Consider the following 25,260-nt stretch of genomic DNA (forward strand, 5'->3'; position numbering starts at 1 on the left):
CACAAGATGGCCACTGACAGTGTCAACCAGCCTGTATCTGTGGAGCATCAGTAAGTACCACCAAGAGTGATTAAGTCATTAGACACTGGATACATTCATTATTAGAAACATGTATAAACTAGGTAATTGAGGGTTCTAATGTTAACAGCTTGATCAGACCAAACTCTTTAAAGCTGCATTTGTGGAGTGCTGGAGGGTTTAAGGACATAATCAATCCCTGTCTGCTCTCCTCACTTGCTTCAAGATGTTCACCACTGTTCTTGTACCGAAGAAGGCAAAGGCAACTAAGTGAACTAAATGACTATCACTCACTTGTCATCATGAAGTGCTTTGAGAGACTAGTGAAGGATCAGATCACCTTACCCGACACCCTAGAACCACTTCAATTTGCTTACTGCCCCAATAGATCCACAGAAGATGCAATTGCCATTGCACACTGCCCTATCCCATCTGGACAAGAAGAATACCTATGTAAGAATGCTCTTCATTGACTATAGCTCAGCATTCAACACTAGTACCCTCCAGGCTCATCATTAAGCTCGGGCCCTGGGTTTGAACCCCGCCCTGTGCAACTGGTTCCTGACGGGCCGCCCCCAGGTGGTGAAGGTAGGAAACAACACCTCCACTTTGCTGATCCTCAACACAGGGTCCCCAGAAGGGTGCATGCTCAGCCCCCTCCCGTACTCCCTGTTCACCCATGACTGCGTGACCACGTACGTCTCCAACTCAATCATCAAGTTTGCAAACGACACAAAAGTATTAGGCCTGATTACCAACGATGATGAGACAGCCTACAGGAATGAGATGAGGGCCCTACGAGAGTGGTGCCAGAAAAATAACCTCTCACTCAACTTCAACAAAACAAAAGGAGTATCGTGGATTTCAGGAAACAGCAGAGGGAGCACACCCCTAACAACATTGACGGGACCGCAATGAAGGAGGAAAGCTTCATGTTCCGGCGTACACATCACTGACGATCTGAAATGCTCAAACCACACAGGCAGCGTGTTGATGAAGGCGCAACAGCGCCTCTTCAACCTCAGGAGGCTGAAGAAATTTGGCTTGGCCCATAAAACCCACAAACTTTTACAGTTGCACAATTGAGAGCATCCTGTCGGGCTGTATCACCGCCTGGTCGGCAACTGCACCGTCCGCAACCGCAGGGCTCTCCAGAGGGTGGTATATGGTCTGCCCAACCCATCATCAGGACCAAACTACCTGCCCTCCAGGACACCTACAGTACCAGTCAAAAGTTTGGACCCACCAACTCATAAAAGGTTTTTCTTTATTTTTACTATTTTCTACATTGTAAAATAATAGTGGCGGCATAAAAACTATGAAATAACAAATATGGAATCATGTCTTAACCAAAAAAGTGTTAAATAAATCCAAATATATTTTATATTTGAGATTCTTCAGGGTAGCCACCATTTGCCTTGACAAAGTTGGTAGTTCTCGGTACAACCATCAAGATTAATTGTCAGATCCAACTGAAGATCTCTTTGTTTCATGGGACCTAGAACAAGCATCTTTGTTTTGAGTTTAAAAGTAACACATTTTCCACCATCCACTTCCTTATGACTAAAACACAGCCTTCTAGGGAGGGCAATTTTGGGGCTTCACCATGTTTCATCGAAATGTACAGCTGTGTATTGTCCACATAGCAGTGAAAGTTAACATTGTGTTTCCGAATGACATCAGCAAGAGGTAAAATATATAGTGAAAACAATAGTGATCCTAAACGGAACCTTTAGGAACACCAAAATTTACAGTTGATTTGTCAGAGGACAAACCATCCATAGGGACAAACTGTTATCTTCCGACAGATCAAATCTAAACCAGGCCAGAACTTGTCCGTGTAGACTAATTTGAGTTTCCAATCTCTACAAAAGAATGTGGTGATCAATGGTATCAAAAGCAGTACTAAGGTCTAGGAGCACGAGGACAGATGGGGAGCCTTGGTCTGATGCCATTAAAAAGGTAATTTACCACCTTCACAAGTGCAGTCTCAGTGCTATGATGGGGTCTAAAACCAGACTGAAGCGTTTCGTATACATTGTCTTTAATATGGTAGCGCAACAGCTTTTTCTATAAAATTTTGAGAGGAATGGGAGATTTGATATAGGCGGGTAGTTTTTTAAATATTTTCTGGTTTGGTTTTTTCAAGAGAGGCTTTATTACTACCAATTTTAGTGAGTTTGGTGCACATCCGGTGGAGGCATTTACTATGTTCAACATAGGAGGGCCAAGCACAGGAAGCAGCTTTTTTAGTAGTTTAGATGGAATAGGGTCCAGTATGCAGCTTGAAGGTTTAGAGGTCATGATTATTTTCATCATTGTGTCAAGAGATCTAGGATTTTTAAAAACTTGTCTCCCTTGGTCCTAGGTCCTGGCAGTGTTGTGCAGACTCAGGACAACTGAGCTTTGGAGAAATACGGAGATTTAAAGAGTTGTCCGTAATTTGCTTTTTTATGATAATGATTTTTTCGTCAAAGAAGTTCATGAATTTATCACTGAAGTGAAAGCCATCCTACCTTGGGGAATGCTGCTTTTTAGTTAGCTTCGACAGTATCAAAAATACATTTGGGATTGTTCTTATTCTCCTCAATTAAGTTGGAAAAATAGGATGATCGAGCAGCAGTGGGGGCTCTTCGATACTGCACGGTACAGTCTTTCCAAGATAATCGAAAGACTTCCAGTTTGGTGTAGCGCCATTTCCGTTCAAGGGCTCAGGTATTTTATGTATACCAGGGAGCTAGTTTCTTATGACATTTTTTTTTTTGTTGGTGCGACTGCATCTACGGTATTACGCAAGTTTAAATTTAGCTCCTCAGGTGGTTCACCGATTTTTGTACTCTAACGTCCTTGGGAAGGTGGAGGGAGTCTGAAAGGGCATCTAGGAATCTTTGGGTTGTCCGAGAATTCATAGCACGGCTTTTGATGATCCTTGGTTGGGGTCGGAGCAGATTATTTGTTGCGATTGCAAACGTAATAAAATGGTGGTCTGATAGTCCAGGATTACAAGGAAAAACATTAAGATCCACAATATTTATTCAATGGGACAAAACTTGGTCCAGAGTATGACTGTGGCATAGGACCGGAGACATGTTGGACAAAACCCACTGACTCGATGACAGCTCTGAAAGCCTTTTGGAGTGAGTCTGTGGACTTTTCCATGTGAATATCAAAGTCACCAAAAATGTGAATATTATCTGCCATGACGACAAGATCCGATAGGAATTCAGGGAACTCCGTGGGGAACGCTATAGCTATAAAAAAGTGATTGAGTAGGCTGCATAGATATCATGACTAGAAGCTCAAAAGATGAAAATGCCTTCTTTTTTTGTAAATTGAAATTCACTATTGTAAATGTTAGCAAAACCCCCACCTTTGCGGGATGCAAAGGAGATATGGTCACTAGTGTAACCAGAAAGAGAGGCCTCATTTAACACAGTAAATTCATCAGGCTTAAGCCATGTTTCAGTCCGTCCAATCACATCAAGATTATGATCAGTGATTAGTTAATTGACTATGGCTGCCTTGGAAGTGAGGGATCTAACATTAAGTAGCCCTATTTTGAGATGTGAGAAATCACAATCTCTTTTAATAATGACAGGAATGGAGGTTTTTATTCCAGTAGGATAGCTAGAGTGAACACAGCCATGTTTTGTTTTTCCCAACCTAGATCAAGGCACAGACACAGTCTCAAAGGGGATAGCTGTGCGGGGGCCCCGGTTAGTTGAAATATTTAAGGTAATATGTAGATGTAGGTAGAGTTATTAAAGTGACTATGCATAGATAATTAACAGAGAGTAACAATGCAAATAGTCTGGGTATAATAGTCTGGGGCAATGTAAATAGTCTGGGTAGCCATTTTAATAGCTGTTCAGGATTCTTATGGCTTGGGGTAGAAGCTGTTTAGAAGCCTCTTGGACCTAGACTTGGTGCTCTGGTACCACCTTCCGTGCGGTATAGCAGAGAGAACAGTCTGACTAGGGTGGCTGGAGCCTTTGACAATTTTGAGGACCTTCCTCTGGTATAGAGGTCCTGGATGGCAGGAAGATCGGCCCAGTACATCACTGGGGCCATACACACTACCCTCTGTAGTACCTTGCAGTTGGAGACCGAGCAGTTGCCATAACAGGCAGTGATGCAACCAGTCAGGATGCTCTCGATGGTGCAGCTGTATAACATTTTGAGGATGTGAGTACCCATGCCAAATCTTTTCAGTCTCCTGTGCGGGAAAAGGCTTTGTTGTGCCCTCGTCACAACTGTCTTGGTGTGTTTGGACCATGATAGTTTGTTGGTGATGTGGACTCCAAGGAACTTGAAGCTCTCAACCTGCTCCACTGCAACCCCGTCGATGAGAATGGGGGCGTACTCGGTCCTCCTTTTCCTGTAGTCCACAAACATCTCCTTTATCTTGATCCCGTTGAGGGAAAGGTTGTTGGTCTGGCACCACACGGCCAGATGTCTGACCTCCTCCCTATAGGCTGTCTCAGGCCTACCACTGTTGTGCCATCGGCAAACTTAATGGTGTTGGAGTCATGCCTGGCCGTGCAGTCATGAGTGAACAGGGAGTACAGGAGGGGACTGAACACGCACCCTGAGGTGCCCCCTTGTTGAGGATCAGCATGGCGGATGCGTTACCTACCCTTACCACCTGGTGGCGGCCCGTCAGGAAGTCCAGGATACAGTTGCAGAGGGAGGTGTTTAGCCCTAGGGTCCTTAGCTTAGTGATGAGCTTAGTGGGCACTACGGTGTTGAACGCTGAGCTGTAGTCAATGAATAGCATTCTCACATGGGTGTTCCTTTTGTCCACTTGGAAACAGGCATTGTGGAGTGCAATAGAGATTTCATCATCTATGGATCTGTTGGGGCGGTATGCAAATTAGAGTGGGTCTAGTGTTTCTGGGATAATGGTGATGTGAGCCATGACCGGCCTTTCAAAGAACTTCATGGCTACAGAGGTGAGTGCTGCAAGTCGGTAGTCATTTAGGCAGGTTACCTTCATGTTCTCGGGACAGGGACTACGGTGGTCTGCTTGAAACATGTTGGTATTACAGACACAGTCAGGGACAGGTTGAAAATGTCAGTGAAGACACTTGCCAGTTGGTCAGCATATGCTCGGAGTACACGTCCTGGTAATCGTCTGGCCCTGCAGCCTTATGAATGTTGACCTGTTTAAAGGTCTTACTAACATTGGCTATGGAGAGAGTGATTACAGTCATCCAGAACAGCTGATGTTTTCATGCATGTTTCAGTGTTACTTGCCTCGAAGTGAGCATAGAAATAATTTAGCTGGTAGGCTCGTGTCACTGGGCAGCTTGTGGCTGTGCTTCCCTTTGTAGTCGTTAATAGTTTGCAAGCCCTACCACATCCGACGAGCATCAGAGCCAGTGTAGTACAATTCAATCTTAGTCCTGTATTGACGCTTTGCCTGTTTGATGGTTCGTTGGAGGGCATAGCAGGATTTATTATAAGCTTCCTGGTTAGAGTCCCACTCCTTGAAAGAGGCAGCTCCCACTTTTGCTCAGTGCGGATGTTGCCTGTAATCCATGGCTTCTGGTTGGGGTATGTACGTACAGTCACTGTGGGGACGACGTCGTCGATGCACTTATTGATGAAGCCAGTGACTGATGTGGTGTACTCCTCAATGTCATCGGAAAAATCCTGGAACATATTCCAGTCTGTGCTAGCAAAACAGTCCTGTAGCTTAGCATCTACATCATCTGACCACTTTCTTTATAGACCGAGTCACTGGTGCTTCCTGCTTTAGTTTTTGCTTGTAGGCAGGAATCAGGAGGATAGAATTATGGTCGAGTTTTTCCCCCTCTGGTTACACATTTAACATGCTGGTAGAAATTATGTAAAAAGGATGCAAGTTTCCCTGCATTAAAATCCCCGGCCACCAGGAGCGCCGCTTCTGGATCAGCGTTTTCCTCTTTGCTTATGACTTTACACAGCTCACTGAGTGCAGTCTTAGTGCCAGCATCGGTTTGTGGTGGTAAATAGATAGCTATGAAGAATATAGATGATAACTCTCTTGGTAAATAGTGTGGTCAACAACTTATCATGAGATACTCTACCTCAGGCGAGCAAAACCAAGACTTCCTTAGATTTTGTGCACCAGCTGTTGTTTACAAATATACATAGACAGCCACCCTTGCCGCTATTCTATCCTGCTAAAAATGCACAAAACCCGCCAGCTGTATGTTATTCATGTCGTCGTTCAGCCACGAATCAGTGGTGACAGTACAGTTTTTATCCGTTGGTTGGATATACGTGCTCTTAGTTCATCTATTTTATTATCCAATGGTTGTACGTTGGCTAATAGGACCGATGGTAAAGGCAGATTACCCACTCGCCCTTGGATCCTTACAAGGCACCCAGACCTACGTCCCCGATATCTCAGTCTCTTACTCCTGCGAATGATGGGGATCAGGGCCTCGTCGGGTGTCTTTAGTAAATCCTTGACGTCCGACTCGTCAAAGAAAAAATCTACCAGTACGGGTGAGTAATCACTGTCCAGATATCTAGGTCTTTTCAGTTACGTGACAATGGCAGAAGCATTATGTAGAAAATAAGTTACAAATAACGTGAAAAAAGCACACGAGCACAATTGGTTATGGGGCCGTATAATGGCAGCCATCTCATATAATGACAGCATTTGCAATTAGTTTTGGTTGTTTCAGATTGTGTTGTGCCCAATAGAAATTAATTGTAAATAACTTAGTCATTTTGTAGTACATTTTATTGTGTAGAATATATGTTTACTACATCCTTCTACATTAATGTGGATGCTTCCATGATTACATAGTGCCTAAGCAAAGTATTTAGACCCCTTGGCTTTTTCCACATTTTGTTATGTTAGAGCCTCATTTTAAATCAATTAAATAGAACAATTTCCTCAGCAATCTACACACAATACCCCATAATGACAAAGTGAAACGTTTTATAAATGTTTTCAAATCGATTAAAAACAAAAAAAACTTATTTACATAAGTATTCAGACCTTTTGCTCTGAGACTCAATTTAGCTCAGGTGCTGTCAGGAATTGTCTGTAGAGCTCCAAGACAGGATTGTGTCGAGGCACAGATCTGGGGAAGGGTACTAACATTTCTGCAGCATTGAAGGTCCACAAGAACACAGTGGCCTCCATCATTCTTAAATGCTATAAATTTGGAACCACCAAGACTTGCCCCCTGGCAAGCTATAGGAACTGAGCAATCGGTGGAGAAGGGCCTTGGTCAGTGTGGTGACCAATAACCTGATGGTCACTTCGACAGAGCTCCAGAGTTCCTCTGTGGAGATGGGAGAACCTTCCAGAAGGACAACGATCTCCACAGCACTCCACCAATTAGGCCTTTATGGTAGAGTGGCCAGACGGAAGCCACAACTCAGTGAAAGGTACATGATATTTATTGTGTGGGTGTGTTCCCAAAATGCATCTAAAAGACTCTCAAGACCATGAGAAACAAGATTCTCTGGTCTGATGAAACCAAGATTGAACTCTTTGGCCTGAATGCCAAGCGTCACGTCTGGAGGAAACCTGGTACCATCCCTACGGTCAGGAGAATAAGAAGTGGTGGTGGCAGCATCATGCTGTGGGGATGTTTCTCAGAGGCAGGGACTGGGAGACTTGTCAGGATGCAGGCAAAGATGAACGGAGCACAGTACAGAGATCATTGACGACAACTTGCTCCAGAGTGCCCAGGACCTCTGGGACAAAAGGTCCACTTTCCAACAAGACAACGCAGGAGTGGCTTTGGGACAAGTCTCTGCGTGTCCTTGAGTGGCCCAGCCAGAGCCCGGACTTGAACCTGATCGAATATCTCTGGAGACCTGAAAATAGCTGTGCAGCGACACTGCACAGTGACGATATGAGGTGACATTCTGTAGTCTCCTCATATCAAACATTTTGAATATACAGCCAAATTAAGTTGTAGCTTTAGCCAGACTACCACCCGACTTGTGAGAGGTGAAGTGAGTGTAAAATGTCTGCGCACACCCACTCTAACATGTTTCATGTCACCCACACAGGACCACCATGTAAAGTTTATTTTTTGTAATTTATTTTTGCCACTCAAGTGTCTTAATGGATACAACGTGACAAATAAATACATTGAGGAAGTGGACAGAGGAGCAAACTAGACAGGAGGAAGATAAAATAAACAAAACAGGCAGGTGGTGGCAGAAGAGCGACAAGAAAGCTGAGAAGTTGTCTAAAATGGCACCCTATATATAGTGCACTACTATTGACCAAGGCCCGTAGGCTTTTGGTAAAAAGTATTGCACCATATAGAGAATAGGGCACCATTTCAGACTCATGCAGGGAGTAAGGGACAGAACAGAGGAGAGGAAAGAGGGGGCTTGGAACAACCGTCTGAACATTCTGAATCCAGAGTGCACCATTTTGACATCACACACTCATGAAATCACATCAGAGGAAGGTTTCCGCTTTAACTGGTGAGCTGTTTCTCCTCCTCGCTCCCATTTCCTGCTCAGCGAGGATTATGTGTAGTAGCGCAGGGTGTTCCGAAAGCAAACCAAGTTCCCAAACTAGTACACAGTGAAGATTATTGTCAATAACAGCTTGAAAAATCATCAAAGAAAAAGACAAAAAAGAGTGAGGGTGAGAAAGTGGACAGTGAAAACCTAGAGTCGCAGGCGGTCAAAAAATATGAGTGCTTAATAATAGTAGTAACATCATACAAAAAAAACTGCTGTAGTAACTTCTGTTTTGTCTTTTTTTACTTGAAAAAATAATTTTAAAAAGTAACAAATCAATAGAATAAAGCTTGGCCTGAGTCCCAAATGACATCCTATCCCGATCCAATGCACTACTTTTGATGTTAAAAGTTGTGCACTATATTGGGAACAGGATACAGATTTGTACTGTAGAGACTAGAGATGTGAACAAAGACATGGAGTTTGGGTGGGTTGCAGGGGCGGGAGGACATCCCTATTTCTTAAGACTTCTCAACTGATTTGAGGAGGTTATCCTTGCTCCTTCTCTTTACGTCCCAGTTGTAGACTCGTGCCATGTCTGAGAGGGGCAATGGGTTAAGGATGACATCTCAGTCTATGAAAGTTATCTAGTACTTTCATAAGGAGAGTACCACACCTTGTTTGTACATGCCATGCGGCATCTAATTTAGTTGTTAGAGCACCCAACACTATCTTTAACAGTCTATCAAAAGAACAGTACTTACCCCAACAGTGTGAACAAGATCAAATTGCCAATGTTAAGTATGTACCTCAGTTTCAATGTGTTGTTTCCCCCTGGTTCGTGCCTACTGAACACAGACTTTGCATTCCATGCTTTGACACAACCGTCTGCCACAGCTATAACCTGTCAAACGCCTGCAGCAATTAACTCAGCCCTACAAGACCATAAAACTGTCCTAATGAGAAAACAAGCAGACATTTCAGCTCCCAAAAACCTGAGCCTATAACCCTATAGTCTCTACGAGTAGAAGTGTTGATCTAGGATCAGTTTTGCCTGGATATTTCTCCAGACTCCAGGCCTGTTAAATGCTAGTCCCTGGGCCTATATTTAAGCAGAAGGATACTGACTTCGGTGGTGGTAAACTGGTCTCGCAGGAAGTCCAGGTCTTCTTCCAGGGAGTCCAGGTTGCGTGATGCGGTCGCCAGATTCTTCTCCAGCAGAGACTGGGCTTCATCGATGTCGTACTCCAACATCACATTGGCCTGGTAGAGGAGGGGGGATGGAGGGAAGCAAGGAAAAGTGAGTGAGCAACAAATAAACAGCAAACTTCAATAGTGCTTGCTTTTATTCTATGCCGTCCTCCAACGTCACATTGGCTTGGAAGAGGAGAGGCAGAGATGAAAACATGGTGGGAGGTTAAGAGTGAACGATATTAAAGTAAACTGCAGAAACAGGGCCTCCTGCATAAACTTCAGCCGTATCTTACTTATTGTTAACTTAGAGACGTACGATATACCAGGTCCCAGGGATATCTCTGCTGACTCAGGAGATCTCCACTGAGTTGGGTAAATACGCTTTTAGTTTTTTTGCACTTTACTTGGTAGAAAAATCTCCAGGGATTTCTAAAATTGGATGAATTGATGCCTCCAGGGCAGGGATGGGCAATTCCAGTCCCGTGGGGCCGGAATGGTGTCTCCCCCCCAAGCACACACAGCGGATTAAACTATAGTGAACAAAACATATAAATGCAACAGTTTCAAAGATTTTACTGAGTTACAGTTCATAACTAAATCTGTCAATTTAAATACATTTTCCATGGTTAGTTAAGCCCTGGAATTTGGGGATTTTGCTTAAATTCATTTTAAAAAGTGCTTATAACAGTGAACCTTTTTTGTGGGATACGCATAAGGAAATTCTAGGTCTTGTGGCATATTTTGGTTAAACTATCCCCAATTCAATGGAATTGCAACACAGTACTACAAGGTCTGAGCCAACATGCTTTCTGGTAAGTTTTGATTACAATACTGGGTGGGGTGAATATATTTTACATGACATACACAATTTTTTGTTAACTAGTAAATAGTAGCCTCCACAATGTGTGTTTAAATCATTTCTAACTTGTTAACAATTTCTGCTAGTTAGTTTTTGCTACCATGTGGGTTTCCGCTTGCTTGAGCCTGCTAACTGAGGAGTGTTAATTCACCCGTTTCCATACATGTTTCATTTAAAAGAGTTTAATCTAACTGCTTAATTATTTATCAGGACATGGAATTGTATGTTTGTTTTTTTAATACAAATTGTTTTCTAATCTTTACAGAATATGCCACGGCACTATCTGATGTGTGGAGACATTTCACTGCAACTAATGTAGAAGGAAAAGCTGTATACATTTGCAAATACTGTGCCAAATCATATGTGAAAAGTGCAACAAAAACACAGAATCATCTGGGTAAGTGCATAAAGTCCCCTCAGCACTCACAACCTCTGACAAAAGACTATTTATATTTGAGGTGAAAATGAATCACCACACACCTTTTCGATAGCAACAAATCATGGTCCTCCTGGAATCAGAAGTTTTTTCACTCAATGGAGGAACGTAGTCAGAGAAATGCTCATGAATGTATTGCTAGAGCTGTGTATGCAACTGGTTTACCTCTGATGCTCACAGGCAATGTGTATTGGAAGAGATTTCTGAATGTTCTTCCCCTAGCATACACCCCTCCAACCAAACATGCTTTATCTACTCATTTGCTGGATGCAGAGTTCAACAGAGTTCAAGTGAAGGTCAAACAAATCATAGAGAAAGCAGAATGTATTGCAATCATCTCTGATGTGTGGTCGAACGTCCGTGGGCAAGGAATAATTAACTACATCATCTCCACCGCTCAACTAGTATTCTACAAGAACATGGACACAAGGGACAGACACACCGGTCTCTACATTGCAGATGAGCTGAAGTCAGTCATCAAGAAGGTATTTGCACTAGTGACAGAGAATGCTGCGAACATGAAGGCTGCTTGGTCTAAAGTGGAGGAGTTCTACCCTCATATCACACCCATTGGCTGTGCTGCTCATGCATTGAATCTGCTCCTCAAGGACATCAGGGCACTGAAAACTATGGATACACTCTACAAGAGAGCCAAGGAAATGGTTAGGTATGTGAAGGGTCATCAAGTTATAGCAGCAATCTACCTCACCAAGCAAAATTAGAAGAATAATAGCACCACATTGAAGCTGCCCAGCAACACCCGTTGGGGTGGTGTTGTCATCATGTTTGACAGTCTCCTGAAGGGAAAGGAGTCTCTCCAAGAAATGGCCATATCACAGTCTGCCGATATGGACAGCCCAATCAAGAGGATCCTCCTGGGTGATGTATTTTGGGAGAGAGCGGTACAGCAGCCTGAAACCTATATCAGTAGCAATTGCATTGATTGAGGGAGACAATGCCATCCTGTCTGATGTTCAGACTCTGCTTGCAGATGTAAGAGAATAAATCTGTACTGCCCTGCCCACTTCACTGTTGCTCCAAGCAGAGGAAACTGCAGTTCTGAAACACATCAAAAAGCATGAAGACCTCTGCCTGAAGCCCATACACACCGCAGCGTACATGTTGGACCCCAAGTATGCTGGCAAGAGCATCCTGTCTGCTGCAGAGTTCAACAAGGCCTATGGTGTCATCACTACCGTGTCCTGCCACCTTGGCCTGGATGAGGGCAAGATTCTTGGCTGTCTGGTAAAGTACACATCCAAGCAAGGCTTTGGAATGGAGATGCAATAGGGCAGCCGTGCCAACATATCTCATCAGCCACCTGGTGGAAGGGACTTTGTGGATCTGAGACTCTTTCCCCTGTTGCCTCCATCATCCTCCAAATCCCATCAGCCTCCTCAGAGCGCAACTGATCCTTGTTTGGGAACACACACACACACCAAAGCACGCAACCGGCTGATCAATACAAGGGTTGAAAAATTGGTGGCTTCTGGGCAAATTTTAGGCTTTTTCAACAGGGTTGGAAAGTGACAGTGGAGATGAGGCCTCAGAGTCTGATGTTCAAGACGTGGACATTGAGATGGTCCAGGGAGGAAGACAACCTAAGCATTAGTTTCTAGACTATTATTTTACAGATGTATGTTGAAAACATTTTTGTGAGATGCAATAGATCACTGGGGATCATTCCATGTTCCCTTTCTTTTGTTGTTCAGTGAAATCATCCCATGTGAAAAGTCAACTCATTTAATTAAAGTTAAATTTGTAGCTAAATAGTTTCTTAAAATTCTATTGGAAGGATTTAAATCATTTGCAATGTCTACTTATGTTACGATAAAAGGTTTTGTTTCTGTATCCATATGATAAGGTAAATATATCCAATGCAAAAAAGATTACATTTAAATGGTATTAATATTAATTTACATATATTCACATTAATTCCCACAGAAAGTTTCTACCTCTGAATATTCCCCAAAATGTGCAACCCTAGTAATGATCATGAAGTTCAATCAACTCTACCTGTCAGGTGGATGGATTATCTTAGCAAAGGAGAAATGCTCACTAACAGGGATGTAAACATGTGTGCACAAAATGTGAGCAAAATAACCTTTTTCTGCATTTGGAACATTTCTGGGATCTTTTATTTCAGCTCATGAAACATGGGACCTAGGGCTGTCCCCTTCTAAAAAAATATATACATCTTGGTCGACCTGAAAGTAGTCAGTTCTTTCGACCAATCAATTGGTCAACATATATAGATTATTTGTATTTTACCGCCTTTTTGCGTTGTCTCATCGCTGCAACTCCCCAACGGGCTCGGGAGGGGAGGGTCGAGCCATGCGTCCTCTGAAACATGACACGCCAAACTGCGCTTCTCAACACCCACCAGCTTAACCCGGAAGCCAGCGGCACAAATGTGTCGTCAACTGACGACCGCAGTCAGCCTGCAGGCGCCTGGCCTGCCACAAGGAGTCAATAAAGCACGATGAGCCAAGTAAAGCACACCCTGCCAAACCCTCCCCTAATCCGGACAACACTGGGCCAATTGTGCACCACCCTACTCAAGATCCCGCTGCGCTGCTCGGAAGGCCATGGTCGACATTTTTAAACATGTATTTTCTGATATATACACACAACCCATGTCTTTTAAATAAATCTAATATATGCATTCAGCGTGTCTTATGCTTAAGCTTACAGTTTGATGAAATAACACACAATAACTCGAGGGAGCCAGAGATCTAGATAAACAGAAGAAAAAACCTTAACTTGACCCAATCATTCTCCTTCCACTCCTGCTGGCTTTCACAGATTCTGACATTACTCTCCTGAAGTTGCAGGTAATAGGCTACACGAGGAGTCATGTGGAATGCCAAGTTAACTTACCAATCTGTGTGCCAGGTATGATTTTCATATGCACATTTTAGTGGAACAGTATCCATTTAAATTTAAAATGTCTTCATATAGCAAAATCATTGTCATGTCGTTAAGCAAAATTATGTCCAAATCTAAATGAAAATAAACTATTGTCAACTACGGAAAAATAGCCTACATAAAGACAACTAAAAACATTGCAGACTGCAGGTAGAAAATATCCGGACAAAATAAATATCCTATAAATCACTTTGGCTTGTGTGTTGTTTTTCTTCTTTGGTTTAGTTTTGAGCAATTCCCCTCTTGGCTTTTGAGATATTTTCATCACTGCAGCATTTAGAGCTTTGTCCTTGTAGCCTAAACCAAAGAAGAAAAACAGAGTTTTGCACGAAGTACACTACGTACACAGTGTTCGGAGAAAATGAAAGCAACCCTGAAAAAGCACTGGCTTATTCTGCAATCAGACCAAAACACTGCACACCTCTTCAAGGAACCCCCACTGGTAGTCTATAAGCGTGGTCGCAATATTGAGGATAGCTTAGTGAGATCTGACCTGCCCCCTGAGCCCATTCAGACACTTGACACCCATTCCAAATGGGAACTACAAATATAGCTCATGAGCAATAGCAAAAAAAACATTGTTCTTCAGACACCCACATACAGGTCGAAAAACCCGTTGAGGGTATCATCTCAAGCAAGACAAAGGGAGTAATCTCTCTCATCACCTGCACATGTGGGAAAGCCTACTTAGGTCAAACGAAAAGACAGTTAAAACACATAGCTGAACACCTCAGCTCAACCAGGTGAGAACACTGACTATCCAGTAGCAACCCACTTTGTTGAAGCTAATCATCCTTTCTCCTCCCTAAAATACAGGCATTGAGCATGATGCTCTACCAAGGAGAGGATGTAACATTGAGTTCCTACTAGGCCTGGGCAATGTACCGTATTTTACTATATACACCGGTATTTATGCATGGAACAGTTAGGGTTTTTACTTTGCCTTCTATAACGGTATTTTAATGTTTGGTTTGTTAAAATGTGATACGCGTGTGTAAATGTCCATTTTTATAGTTTACTTGGCTACTTGAGTATACCCTCTCTCCATGCCACTTTCCACACAGACCTAGTCCCACCCCCATTCACTCAAGGAGCGCATGTTGTTGCTGCTTGGCCATGAGACACTTTCGTTCAGTCTGCATGGTCAATGCAGCACATGCAACAATGTTGATGACAAATGTTTCCACTTTGATCTTCATATAAATCCCCAAGCGTTCCATAAGTACAATATTAGTTTGCATTTCTTACATCTGCAAATAGCTAGTTTGTATATTCTTAGCAAGTTAAGCTAAATTGTGTTAGCCACTAATGCTAATCGCTAGTTTGCTGGCTAGCTATGTTGCATGTTGTTTTTGCAACAATATCTTCTAAATCAAAGAGGAATTGGTGAAGAATGAATATGTTGGCTATATGAATAAAGATTTAATGTAGCCAAAGATTATAGGGTCCCCTAGGAAACGTCACTTTGGTTCCTACAACGTCACAATAACTCGTCCATGGCATTTCCATTCTTTGTCATGTCAAACACTGTATTCAAAGTGCTCACTATTATTTATATTCTAACTATAGTATTATAATAAATATTCTATTGCCATGATTCCAAAAGTTCACCCAAGTGTTTTGATCTAAATGCAATTGCAACATTTGGTTAAAAATAAGGCCTAGTATTTTTGCCCATATGGTGGCAGTGTGGAAATTATCTCAAATGAGCCCAGGAAATGCAGAAATACATGGAAATGCAGGAAATTATTTTAGGTTGAAGTTGAATTGAACAGCATTAAACAATTCGAATGGAGAAAGACCCATTGAAATAACGAATACATACATACGTTTCCACCATAAAATAAAGTACAGGCCAAAGTGATTCATTCCACCATAGGGTGATTACTAATAGTAATCAAAAACATAAAATACAGTCAAAAATACCATATGATATTTTGGCCATATCACCCAGCCCTCGATCCTACTACTAGAAGGAAGCCTACTGGATATTGTTTTCAAAAACATTGACCCCTAATGGTCTGAATATTGACTTTGATCTCAGGCCCTTCTTATGACCAATTACATTTTCGGTGAACAGGTCTTGTAAATTAATGTATTCATCCTACAGCTTATCAGCGTACACCCAATATGTTTACACCTGTTGATGATGCTTATTATGCATTTTGGTTGAACCAAAAGACTCCATGTAATAAATATTTTTAATTCAATTCAAAATATTTAAATATATGCAGTACCAGTCAAAAGTTGACACCTACTCATTCAAGTGTTTTTCTTTATTTTCTACATTGTATAATAAACTATGAAATAACACATATGGAATCATGTGGAAACCAAAAAAACAGTTAAATACAAATATATTTGAGATTTGAGATTCTTCAAAGTAGCCAAGCCTTTGCCTTAATGACAGCTTTGCACACTCTTGGCATTCCCTCAACCAGCTTCATGAGGTTGTCACCTGGAATGCATTTCAATTAACAGGTGTGCCTTGTTAAAAGTTAATTTGTGGAATATATTTCCTTCTTAATGCATTTGAGACAATCAGTTGTGTTGTGACAAGGTAGGGGTGGTATACAGAAGATAGCCCTATTTGGTAAAAGGCCAAGTCCATATTATGAGAAGAACAGCTCAAATAAGCAAAGAGAAACAAAAGTTCATCATTCCTAAAAGACATGAAGGTCAGTCAACCCAGAAAATGTCAATTACTTTGAAAGTTTCTTCAAGTGCAGTCGCAAAAACCATCAAGCGCTATGATGAAACTGGCTCTCATGAGGACCGCCACAGGAAAGGAATAACCAAAGTTACCTCTGCTACAAAGGGTACGTTCATTAGAGTTACCAGCACCAGAAATTGGAGCCCAAATAAATGCTTCAGAGTTCAAGTAACAGACATATTTCAACTAGAGTTCGCCCGAATATGATTTTTCAACGCCGATACCGATATCGATTATTGGAGGACCAAAAAAGCTGATACCGATTAAAATCGGCAGATTTAAAAAATAAATAAAAGTAACATGTATTTGTAATAATGACAATTACAACAATACTGAATAAACACTTATTTTAACATAATACATTAATAAAATCTATTTAGCCTCTAGTAGATAATGAAACATGTTCAATTTGGTTTAAATAATGCAAAAACAAAGTGTTGGAGAAGAACGTAAAAGTGCAATATGTGCTATGTAAGAAAGCTAACATTTCAGTTCCTTGCTCAGAACATGAGAACATATGAAAGCTGGTGGTTCCTTTTAACATGAGACTTCAATATTCCCAGGTAAGAAGTTTTAGGTTGTAGTTATTATAGGACTATTTCCCTCTATACCCTTTGTATTTCATTAACCTTTGACTATTGGATGTTCTCATAGGCACTTCAGTATTGCCAGTGTAACAGTATAGCTTCCGTCCCTCTCCTCGCTCCTCCCTGGGCTCAAACCAGCAACACAACGACAACAGCCACCACATCGAAGCAGAATTACCCATGCAGAGCAAGGGAAACAACCACCCCAAGGCTCAGAGCGAGTCAAGTTTGAAGCCAGACCATTTCACTTTGGTCACATCAGCCTCATCTCGGGAGTTGATAGGTTTGAAGTCATAAACAGCGCAATGCTTGACGCACAAGGAAGAGCTGCTGGCAAAACGCACAAAAGTGCTGTTTGAATGAATGTTTACGCACCTGCTTCTGCCTACCACCGCTCAGTCAGATACTTAGATACTTGTATGCTCAGTCAAATTATATGCAACACAGGACACGCTAGATAATATCTAGTAATATCATCAACCATGTCTACTGAGTGATTATGATTGATTATTTTTTATAAGATAAGTTTAATGCTAGCTAGCAACTTACCTTGGCTTACTGCATTTGCGTAACAGGCAGTCTCCATGTGGCGTGCAACAAGAGAGAGGCAGGTCGTTGTTGCGCTGGACTTGTTACCTGTAAGGTTGCAGGATTGGATTCCCCGAGCTGACAAGGTGAAAATCTGTCGTTCGACCCCCGAACGAGGCAGTTAACCCACCGTTCCTATGCCGTCATTGAAAATAAGAATGTGTTCTTAACTGACTTGCCTAGTTAAATAAAGATTAAATAAAGGTGTAAAAAAAATATTAATCGGTCGACCTCTAATCTCAACATCAACAGTTCAGAGGAGACTGCATGAATCATGCCTTCATGGTCAAATTGCTGCAAAGAAACAACTACTAAAGGACACCAATATGAAGAAGAGACTTGCTTGGGCCAAGAAACACGAAAAATGGACATTAGACCGGTGGAAATCTGTCCTTTGGTCTGATGACTCCAAATTTGAGATTCTTGATTCCAAACATCGTGTCTTCGTGAGACGCAGAGTAGGTGAACGGATGATCTCTGCATGTGTGGTTCCCACTGTGAAGCATGGAGAAGGTAGTGTGATGGTGCTTTGCTGGTGACACTGATTTATTTAGAAATCAAAGCACACTTAACAAGCATGGCTACCACAACATTCTGCAGCGATACGCCATCCCATCTGGTATAATATGTTTTTCAACAGGACAATGACCCAATACACCTCCAGGCTATGTAAGGGCTATTTTACAATAAAAGGAGAGTGATTGAGTGCTGCATCAGATGACCTGGTCTCAATCCAATTGAGATGGTTTGGGATGAGTTGGACCGCAGAGTGATGGAAAAGCAGCCAACAAGTGCTCAGCATGTGTGAACTCCTTCAAGATGGTTGGAAAATGATTCCAGGTGAAGCTGGTTGAGAGAATGACAAGCGTGCGCAAAGTTGTCATCAAGGCCAAGGGTGGCTACTTTGAAAAAGGTCAAATATAAAATATATTTTTGATTTGTTTCACACTTCTTTGTTACTACATGATTCTATGTGTTATTTCATAGTTTTGATGCCTTCACTATTCTTCTACAATGTAGAAAATAATAAAAATAAAGAAAAAACATTGAATGAGTAGGTGTCCAAACTTATGACTGGTACTACATATAAATAAATGCAGTGTAATTGCATGCTAAACTGAAGATGTTGATTATTGGAGTCAGAGGTGTTAGCTGGGGCGGGGGGGAAGTTTGACTGTAGTTGCCCATCCATGCTCTTGGGCAATTCAAAAGGCTGATTGAGGATCTTTTTACAGAAGAATGTGTTTGTTTTCCATGATTGTGTATTAATGTTTATACAGTAGTGGTCAGCTGTTTGTCTACCCGCAAATGTTAATAACTAGTGATGCACCGATATTACATTTTTGTCCGATATTGATATTTTCCTTGCCCCAAAAAAACGATACCGATGACCGATATTAAACATTTTAGCGGCCTTTAAGCATTCTAGTGCAGTTAAATAGTGATCACACACACATGGACGCATCGGTCTAAGGCACTGCATCTCAGTGCAAGAGGCGTCACTACAGTCCCTGGTGAGAATCCAGGCTGTATCACATCCGGCCATGATTGGGAGTCCCATAGGGAAGCGCACAATTGGCCCAGCGTTGTCCGGATTTGGCCGTCATTGTGAATAGTATTTTGTTCCTGACTGACTTGCCTAGTTAAATAAAAGGTTAAACACACACCACACTGACCAAAAAGTTATTTTGTTGGCATTTACATATGTCCCCATTACCAGTAAAGCATAATCAAAACCTATTTCTTTCACTTACTTGCTGTGTTGTTTAGTTGTTTAAGTCTCAACCAGGATTTTTATGGATTGGCGTTTGTGTCTTCGTGTGTCAAAAAATATACTATTTAACACTATTTGACGTGTCAGATAAGCTTGTTGACCAATCAGGACCTGAATATGACTGCACGTGCACGTCACAATAATTTAACGCGTTCATACATTTTTTACGTAGTTATTACACATTGATTACACCATCACTCGTATTTCATATGTCACAACGACTCATCGATACATATTGCTATGATGTTGTTAAAGTTGTCTTGCGCACCTACAGTGCTGGTCATAAACAAAAGCTGGCTAGCTCATGGGTGCAAACAATGTTCTTCCCCAAAAACATATCAAAACGACAATCTGTTTCAGTAGCCATATAGTTAGCTAGCTAACAATACAGCTAAGTGTCATCATCTAAAATAACCCTAATTTATAAGACAGTTCTTATTTAATAAATGGTGGTCAGACCATCTATGTGAAGCTAGCCACAATAAGGATTCGCCACATCAGTGGACTTGCGGTTAGCCTTCAAATAAAAGTATGGCATGATTCTACTACTTGTATTCATTTGCATCACTGTCAATGACAAACTCTTATTTTGAAGGCAACCCGCAAATTCCACTATTGTACCTAATCGTATTGTGGCTAGCTTCACAACATATAACCCGGTCCGGTCGAGCCTCTCTAGCCAGATGACGCTAGCTGGTTGCTTATAACGTTAGCTTTGGGAAACAGGGTTAAGTAGCTTCATGAACTGAAGTTCAATTTCAATAGGCGAACAAGTAGCAACCTAGCTAATACTTACTCACAAGGATTCCTAAATCATTGCTAAGAACAATTAAAACGACTGCAGTTTCTACAGGTCATTGTTTTCAGGCTGGTTGTACTGGTGCTAGCTATGTACCAAGCTAAAGCTAGCTACCCCAGAAGTTGCGGTCGAACAAATTATGCTTTATTACCAACACGGTATTGTAAACACATTGCTTGTTTGCAGACTTTTTTGTACAGCTTTGACAGTGCTACTGTATCTTTGACACGCAAAGACCCAAACGGCGTTCCATAGTATGCATGTCGTGAAGCTAATGGCAGTGACAATATTACTGTGTAACTCCGGTAGGGCAACAATGGAAAAATAGCGCACTTGGTAGTGTTAACAGGTGCTTGACCAGTCGGCGAAGGCAGACATCACCCACAACAGAGAACTGTTGATTGTCAAGGGCAATTAAATCCATTATCTAGACTAATGGATTTCGCCCGAGTTGTCTCGCTGAAATGTTGTTACTCTTTCAAATGACTGCTCGACTTGTTGACTGCTCGATCCACACAGCAGACATTGTGGACTAGTTTAGGAAAGCTGTGGTGCACGTATTGCGCAAAATTTTACGTGGCGCCATTACATCATGTACCTACGTTATACAGGTATGCACGTCAGCTTTGACATCGGTTTTGCCCATCAGCGTTAAACTAGACATTGGCTGATACAGATGTTGGCATTTTTAGCTAATATTGGCCAATTCCGATATATCATGCATCCCTACTAATAACCCATCTGAAACTGCCCGACTATATGTGATAAGTGAAAATCTGGAGGCCCACACCTGACCCGCTAATATAGAAAATAAGCTGTCAGACTTTTTCGCACCAATTCTGTGATATCCAATTGGTACTTACAGTCTTGTCCGTATGGCAGTTGCAGCGAAGGGACTTGGGAGAGGCAAAGGTCGAGAGCCATGCACCATTCTAAACACGACCCTGTTCGCTTAACCTTGAAACCAATGTGTCGCAGGAAACACATTACAACTGCCGACCGAAGTCAACGTGCATGCCCCCGGCCTGCCAGGAGGAGTCGCGCGATGGGACAAAGACATCACGGCAGGCCAAACCCTCCCCTAACCCAGACAACGCTGGGCCAATTGTGCGCCGCCTCATGGGTCTCCCAGTCGCGGCCGGCTGCGACACAGCCTTGGATTTTTACTCAGGTCTGTAGTGATGCCTCAAGCACTGCAGTAACTTAAACCACTGCGCCACTCAGGAAGCCCTAGCCAAAAAAATTGGACAGTGGATGATGGATATTTTTTTGCCTTATTTAAATATGTTTCTGCTTATAATTTCTGACATTTTGTTAGGCTACTTGTTACTCAACTTGTCTATAACCAGATACATGCAGCTTAAATTCTCTTATGTCATTATATGTAGCCCTAGAAGACCAAATAAACCCTTGCTCACCAGAAAGTATGTTTCAATCTAGTTGACATTAGTAAGTAAAGTTCTGTTATCTCAGCTTCTTTTGAAGAGCAAGATGTTTAGGGACTGGGGAGAAAATGCAATAACGAATAAAATGGGAAAGATTTTTTGTGCATCATTTCCAAATTATACTGAACAAAAATATAAACACAACATGTAAAGTGTCAGTTCCATGTTTCATGAGCTGAAATTGTGCATAAATTTGTTTAAATCCCCGTTAATGAGCATTTCTCCTTTACCAAGATAATTAATAATTTACATCAACCTGACAGGTGTGGCATATCAAGAAGCTGATTAAACAGCATGATCATTACACAGGTCCACCTTGTGCTGGGGACAATAAAAGGCAACTCTGCAGTTGTCACAACACAATGCCACAGATGTCTGCTAACCAACGAGCTCCACCCCCTGCCCCGGATAAAACAAAAAATAGAGACGATACAATCTTATATCAACGATGTTTGGACAGGTTGATGGGACGATGTGTCATTTCAGACGTCACCCAATCCTATTAGCGCCTCACAACAATCACACATAACATAGCCGGTAATGACATGATCCTCTTCTACAACGTCACCAAATCTTTTGGCTTACGCACTAATGCCAGATAGCCAAAAATAATTCAAGAAAAACCTCAATGTAGCCTGTAGATACACAGACAAGAGTATACCAAACAGAGTTTACCCCCCCCCCTTTAGCCCTCAGAACAGCCTCAATTCATCAACCAAAACCAAACATGGAGTCCATGTTTTCATCACTTTGCACGTACACCAGTTCTTGTTTCACACCCGTTTGTCTAGCTAATCAGCCTCGCAACATGGGTACCATGCTACAGCAGACGGGAAATAGAGGAAATGTATTGGTGCAAAGCCAGAAGAAAGCATTGACATCCATATTAGATTTTGATTTGGGGAGGGGTAGCATCTTAAAGGTGGATTTAATAAGTTTCTTGTTCACTGCTCAGCGATGCAATCGGCAATTGAAACACTACAATTTTATGGATGTTGCAAGCAGGTACTGTCATTTTACCATTACTTAACTCACACGATGTCACTATGGAATGCCCTTAGACCTAGACTCATTAAGTAATAATCAGAGGTCTAATATTGGGCTAACCTCATGGATAAGGAGTGGGCTCCATAAATAGGGAGCAAGTGATCAGATAATCCCAAACAATGTTACTTAGGAACACGACATGTATTAGTACTCACCCCTAACCACAGGCAAACTTTGTCGGTGGGCGGGACTGAAGCCTTGCAGTAAACGTTGTCAGCCAATAGGAAGTGTGTCTCCATAGGGTCTGTGGTTTCCTATAGGATGAGGGATTTGGAAAGCAAACAAAGCAACTCAACACCACATACGTTGCACTCCACTGATCTTGAATGAAGTTAGTGATCAACAGCTTATAGTGATCAAATTGTCCTGCAAGGATGTAATCACTGTAATACCCATTCCAGACAGAAGATGTGGTATATTACCTGTAAGAATATAAGGCAATGTTTATATGACCCCCTTTCAAACAGCAACTTATTTACCATATATTAGTGGGTAACTGGAAAATTAAAGAGGGGTAAAGGGTGTTAAACCATGGGGGGTGTTTGCATTACAAATTAGGGAGGTATCAAACAACGGAAATGTATTTACCTGCAAAAACTCTGAGAACCATTTACAGACCTGATACCGGTAATATTTTTTTAAACCTTAATCTAACGAGGCAAGTCAGTTAAGAACAGATCCTTATTTTCAATGACGGCCTAGGAACAGTGGGTTAACTGCCTTGTTCAGGGGCAGAACGACAGATTTTTACCTTGTCAGCTCGGGGATTCGATCTGGCAACCTTTCGGTTACTCGTCCAACGCTCTAACCACCAGGCTACCTGCCGCCCCTATGTTACAGTGTCTGTGAAAATGCAGGAATCATGACTAGGTCTTTAGGTGGCTTTTAATTGGCCATGTTTTTTACCCCCTACCCCACTCAGATATACCAAAAAGTAGGTCAAAGGGAAGCAGGCATGGTAAACTTGTGGGATCTTTGTCTATGAAAAGGGTATAAGAGGAGTGCACTGGCTGCACTGTATGCTGTTTACCTTCTTCTTCTGCATGTGTCGTAGGATTTCTAAAGTCTGCTTGATCTGTGGGATCTGGCTTTTCAACCTGGGTACAGCAGAAAGAAACACCATAGAAGCCGAACTATAACACTCTCACATATTTATCCATCAAAAACACAGGGTCATCCTATCAGCTAAATAAAGCAAATGATATCACCTCAGAAGACAACACAATAGCACACTAGTTTGTAGCTTGGCAAATTCCTCTCTTCTGGGAATAATAGTAGCTAAACTTGATACAATGGAACCAGTGGAATAGTCCAACACGTGCAATCCCTCAATAACATGCCAGGCAAACCAAATCAAGCATTTTGCTGTTTTGACACTTGAATAGTTACCGTTAATAATTTATGCTGTATATTAGTTACCTTTGTTTCTTTTGGGCCAGGTTGAGCTCCATATATTTATATTTCTGGTATTGCTCATCCAGTTTTCTCAAGACGGCGTCTGCAGTGTCGTTCCCTGGTTGCTTCATAAACGACTCGACATCCTCCTACAAAGGTTGACATAAAGTTAACTAGCTAGGTTACGCGTTAGCTTTCAGGCGAGTCATTCACACAGCACAGTAAACTTATTGTGAGCACACAAAATTGCTGAAGAAAGGCCGTTTCATTGCATTTGGATGACAATATACATCCAATAGATAGTTAGCTAGGCCTAATAGGCTTTCTAGGCGTCATTTCCCTAAAAGGATGTGAATGAACATAGCTAGCGAACATTCGTGACAGGCTAGCCTAGAGGCTGGACAGCGTCAATTACACACGCGAGAGTGTTATTTCATATAGTATAATGGCCACAATGTATATAATTCACATTTTACACACCACAAATATTGCTTCGGGGATTCCGAGATGTTTTTTCTTTGTCGCCTGTACGGCATTGCAGCTGTCTATGGTCGTCGCCATCTTGGAAAAGACTCAACTCCCTCCTTCGTTACGTAGAAGTTGGGCGTTACCGAATTTAGGAGTTGCTGGTCTTGAAAGCTTGAGACAAGTCTTTGTCGGTGCAAGAGTGGTCATAAAATGGGAAAGAAATGCGGCCAAATCTGAACATTTGAGAGAGAGCCAGAGTCTAACTCGGACAAAACTGGTAGGCCTGAACTCTGCGCAATTGCCAGGTGAAAAGCAGCCTTTTATTGTAAAGATTTTTACTCAAACACTTGAATGAGAAAAGGCTGACATGAAAACTGGTCAATTTAACACTAACTATGGGGGAATAACCGCTTATTGTAAGGTCTACACAATGTCTCCCCCTTGTGGGAATAAGAATAATTTAACTTTATGACCAGTATTTTTTAGTTTTTTTGTTGGAGGGGTTATTAATGGGATGGACATCCTTTTGACTTACATATCCTTAGTGAACGCTTATATTAGCATAACAAGGTTTTT

The 25,260-nt window shown here is 41.9% G+C and overlaps 1 protein-coding gene across 1 annotated transcript; it reads right to left on the reverse strand.

The window, feature by feature from the left end:
• Positions 1–8,046: 8,046 nt before the first annotated feature.
• Positions 8,047–24,806, reverse strand: vbp1 (von Hippel-Lindau binding protein 1). Its single transcript, XM_064940130.1, has 6 exons — positions 24,697–24,806; positions 24,241–24,365; positions 23,852–23,918; positions 22,977–23,075; positions 9,576–9,714; positions 8,047–9,049 (listed from the first exon to the last, which is right to left on the reverse strand). The coding sequence occupies exons 1-6, from the start codon at positions 24,775–24,777 to the stop codon at positions 8,973–8,975; spliced, it is 588 nt and encodes a 195-aa protein (XP_064796202.1). The 5' UTR covers positions 24,778–24,806; the 3' UTR covers positions 8,047–8,972.
• Between the last annotated feature and the right edge of the window lie 454 nt (positions 24,807–25,260).

This window comes from Oncorhynchus masou, chromosome 27 (assembly GCF_036934945.1).
Source record: "Oncorhynchus masou masou isolate Uvic2021 chromosome 27, UVic_Omas_1.1, whole genome shotgun sequence".
Lineage (NCBI taxonomy): Eukaryota > Metazoa > Chordata > Actinopteri > Salmoniformes > Salmonidae > Oncorhynchus > Oncorhynchus masou.

Coding starts and splice junctions, on each gene's coding strand:
- vbp1 (XM_064940130.1), bottom strand. CDS start 24,777: ATGGCGACGACCATAGACAGCTGCAATGCCGTACAGGCGACAAAGAAA. Junction 9,715..22,976: donor AAGTTTGCCTGTGGTTAGGG/GTGAGTACTAAT, acceptor CTCCTCTACCAG/GCCAATGTGATGTTGGAGTA. Junction 9,050..9,575: donor GTTTACCACCACCGAAGTCA/GTATCCTTCTGC, acceptor TGCCCCTCTCAG/ACATGGCACGAGTCTACAAC.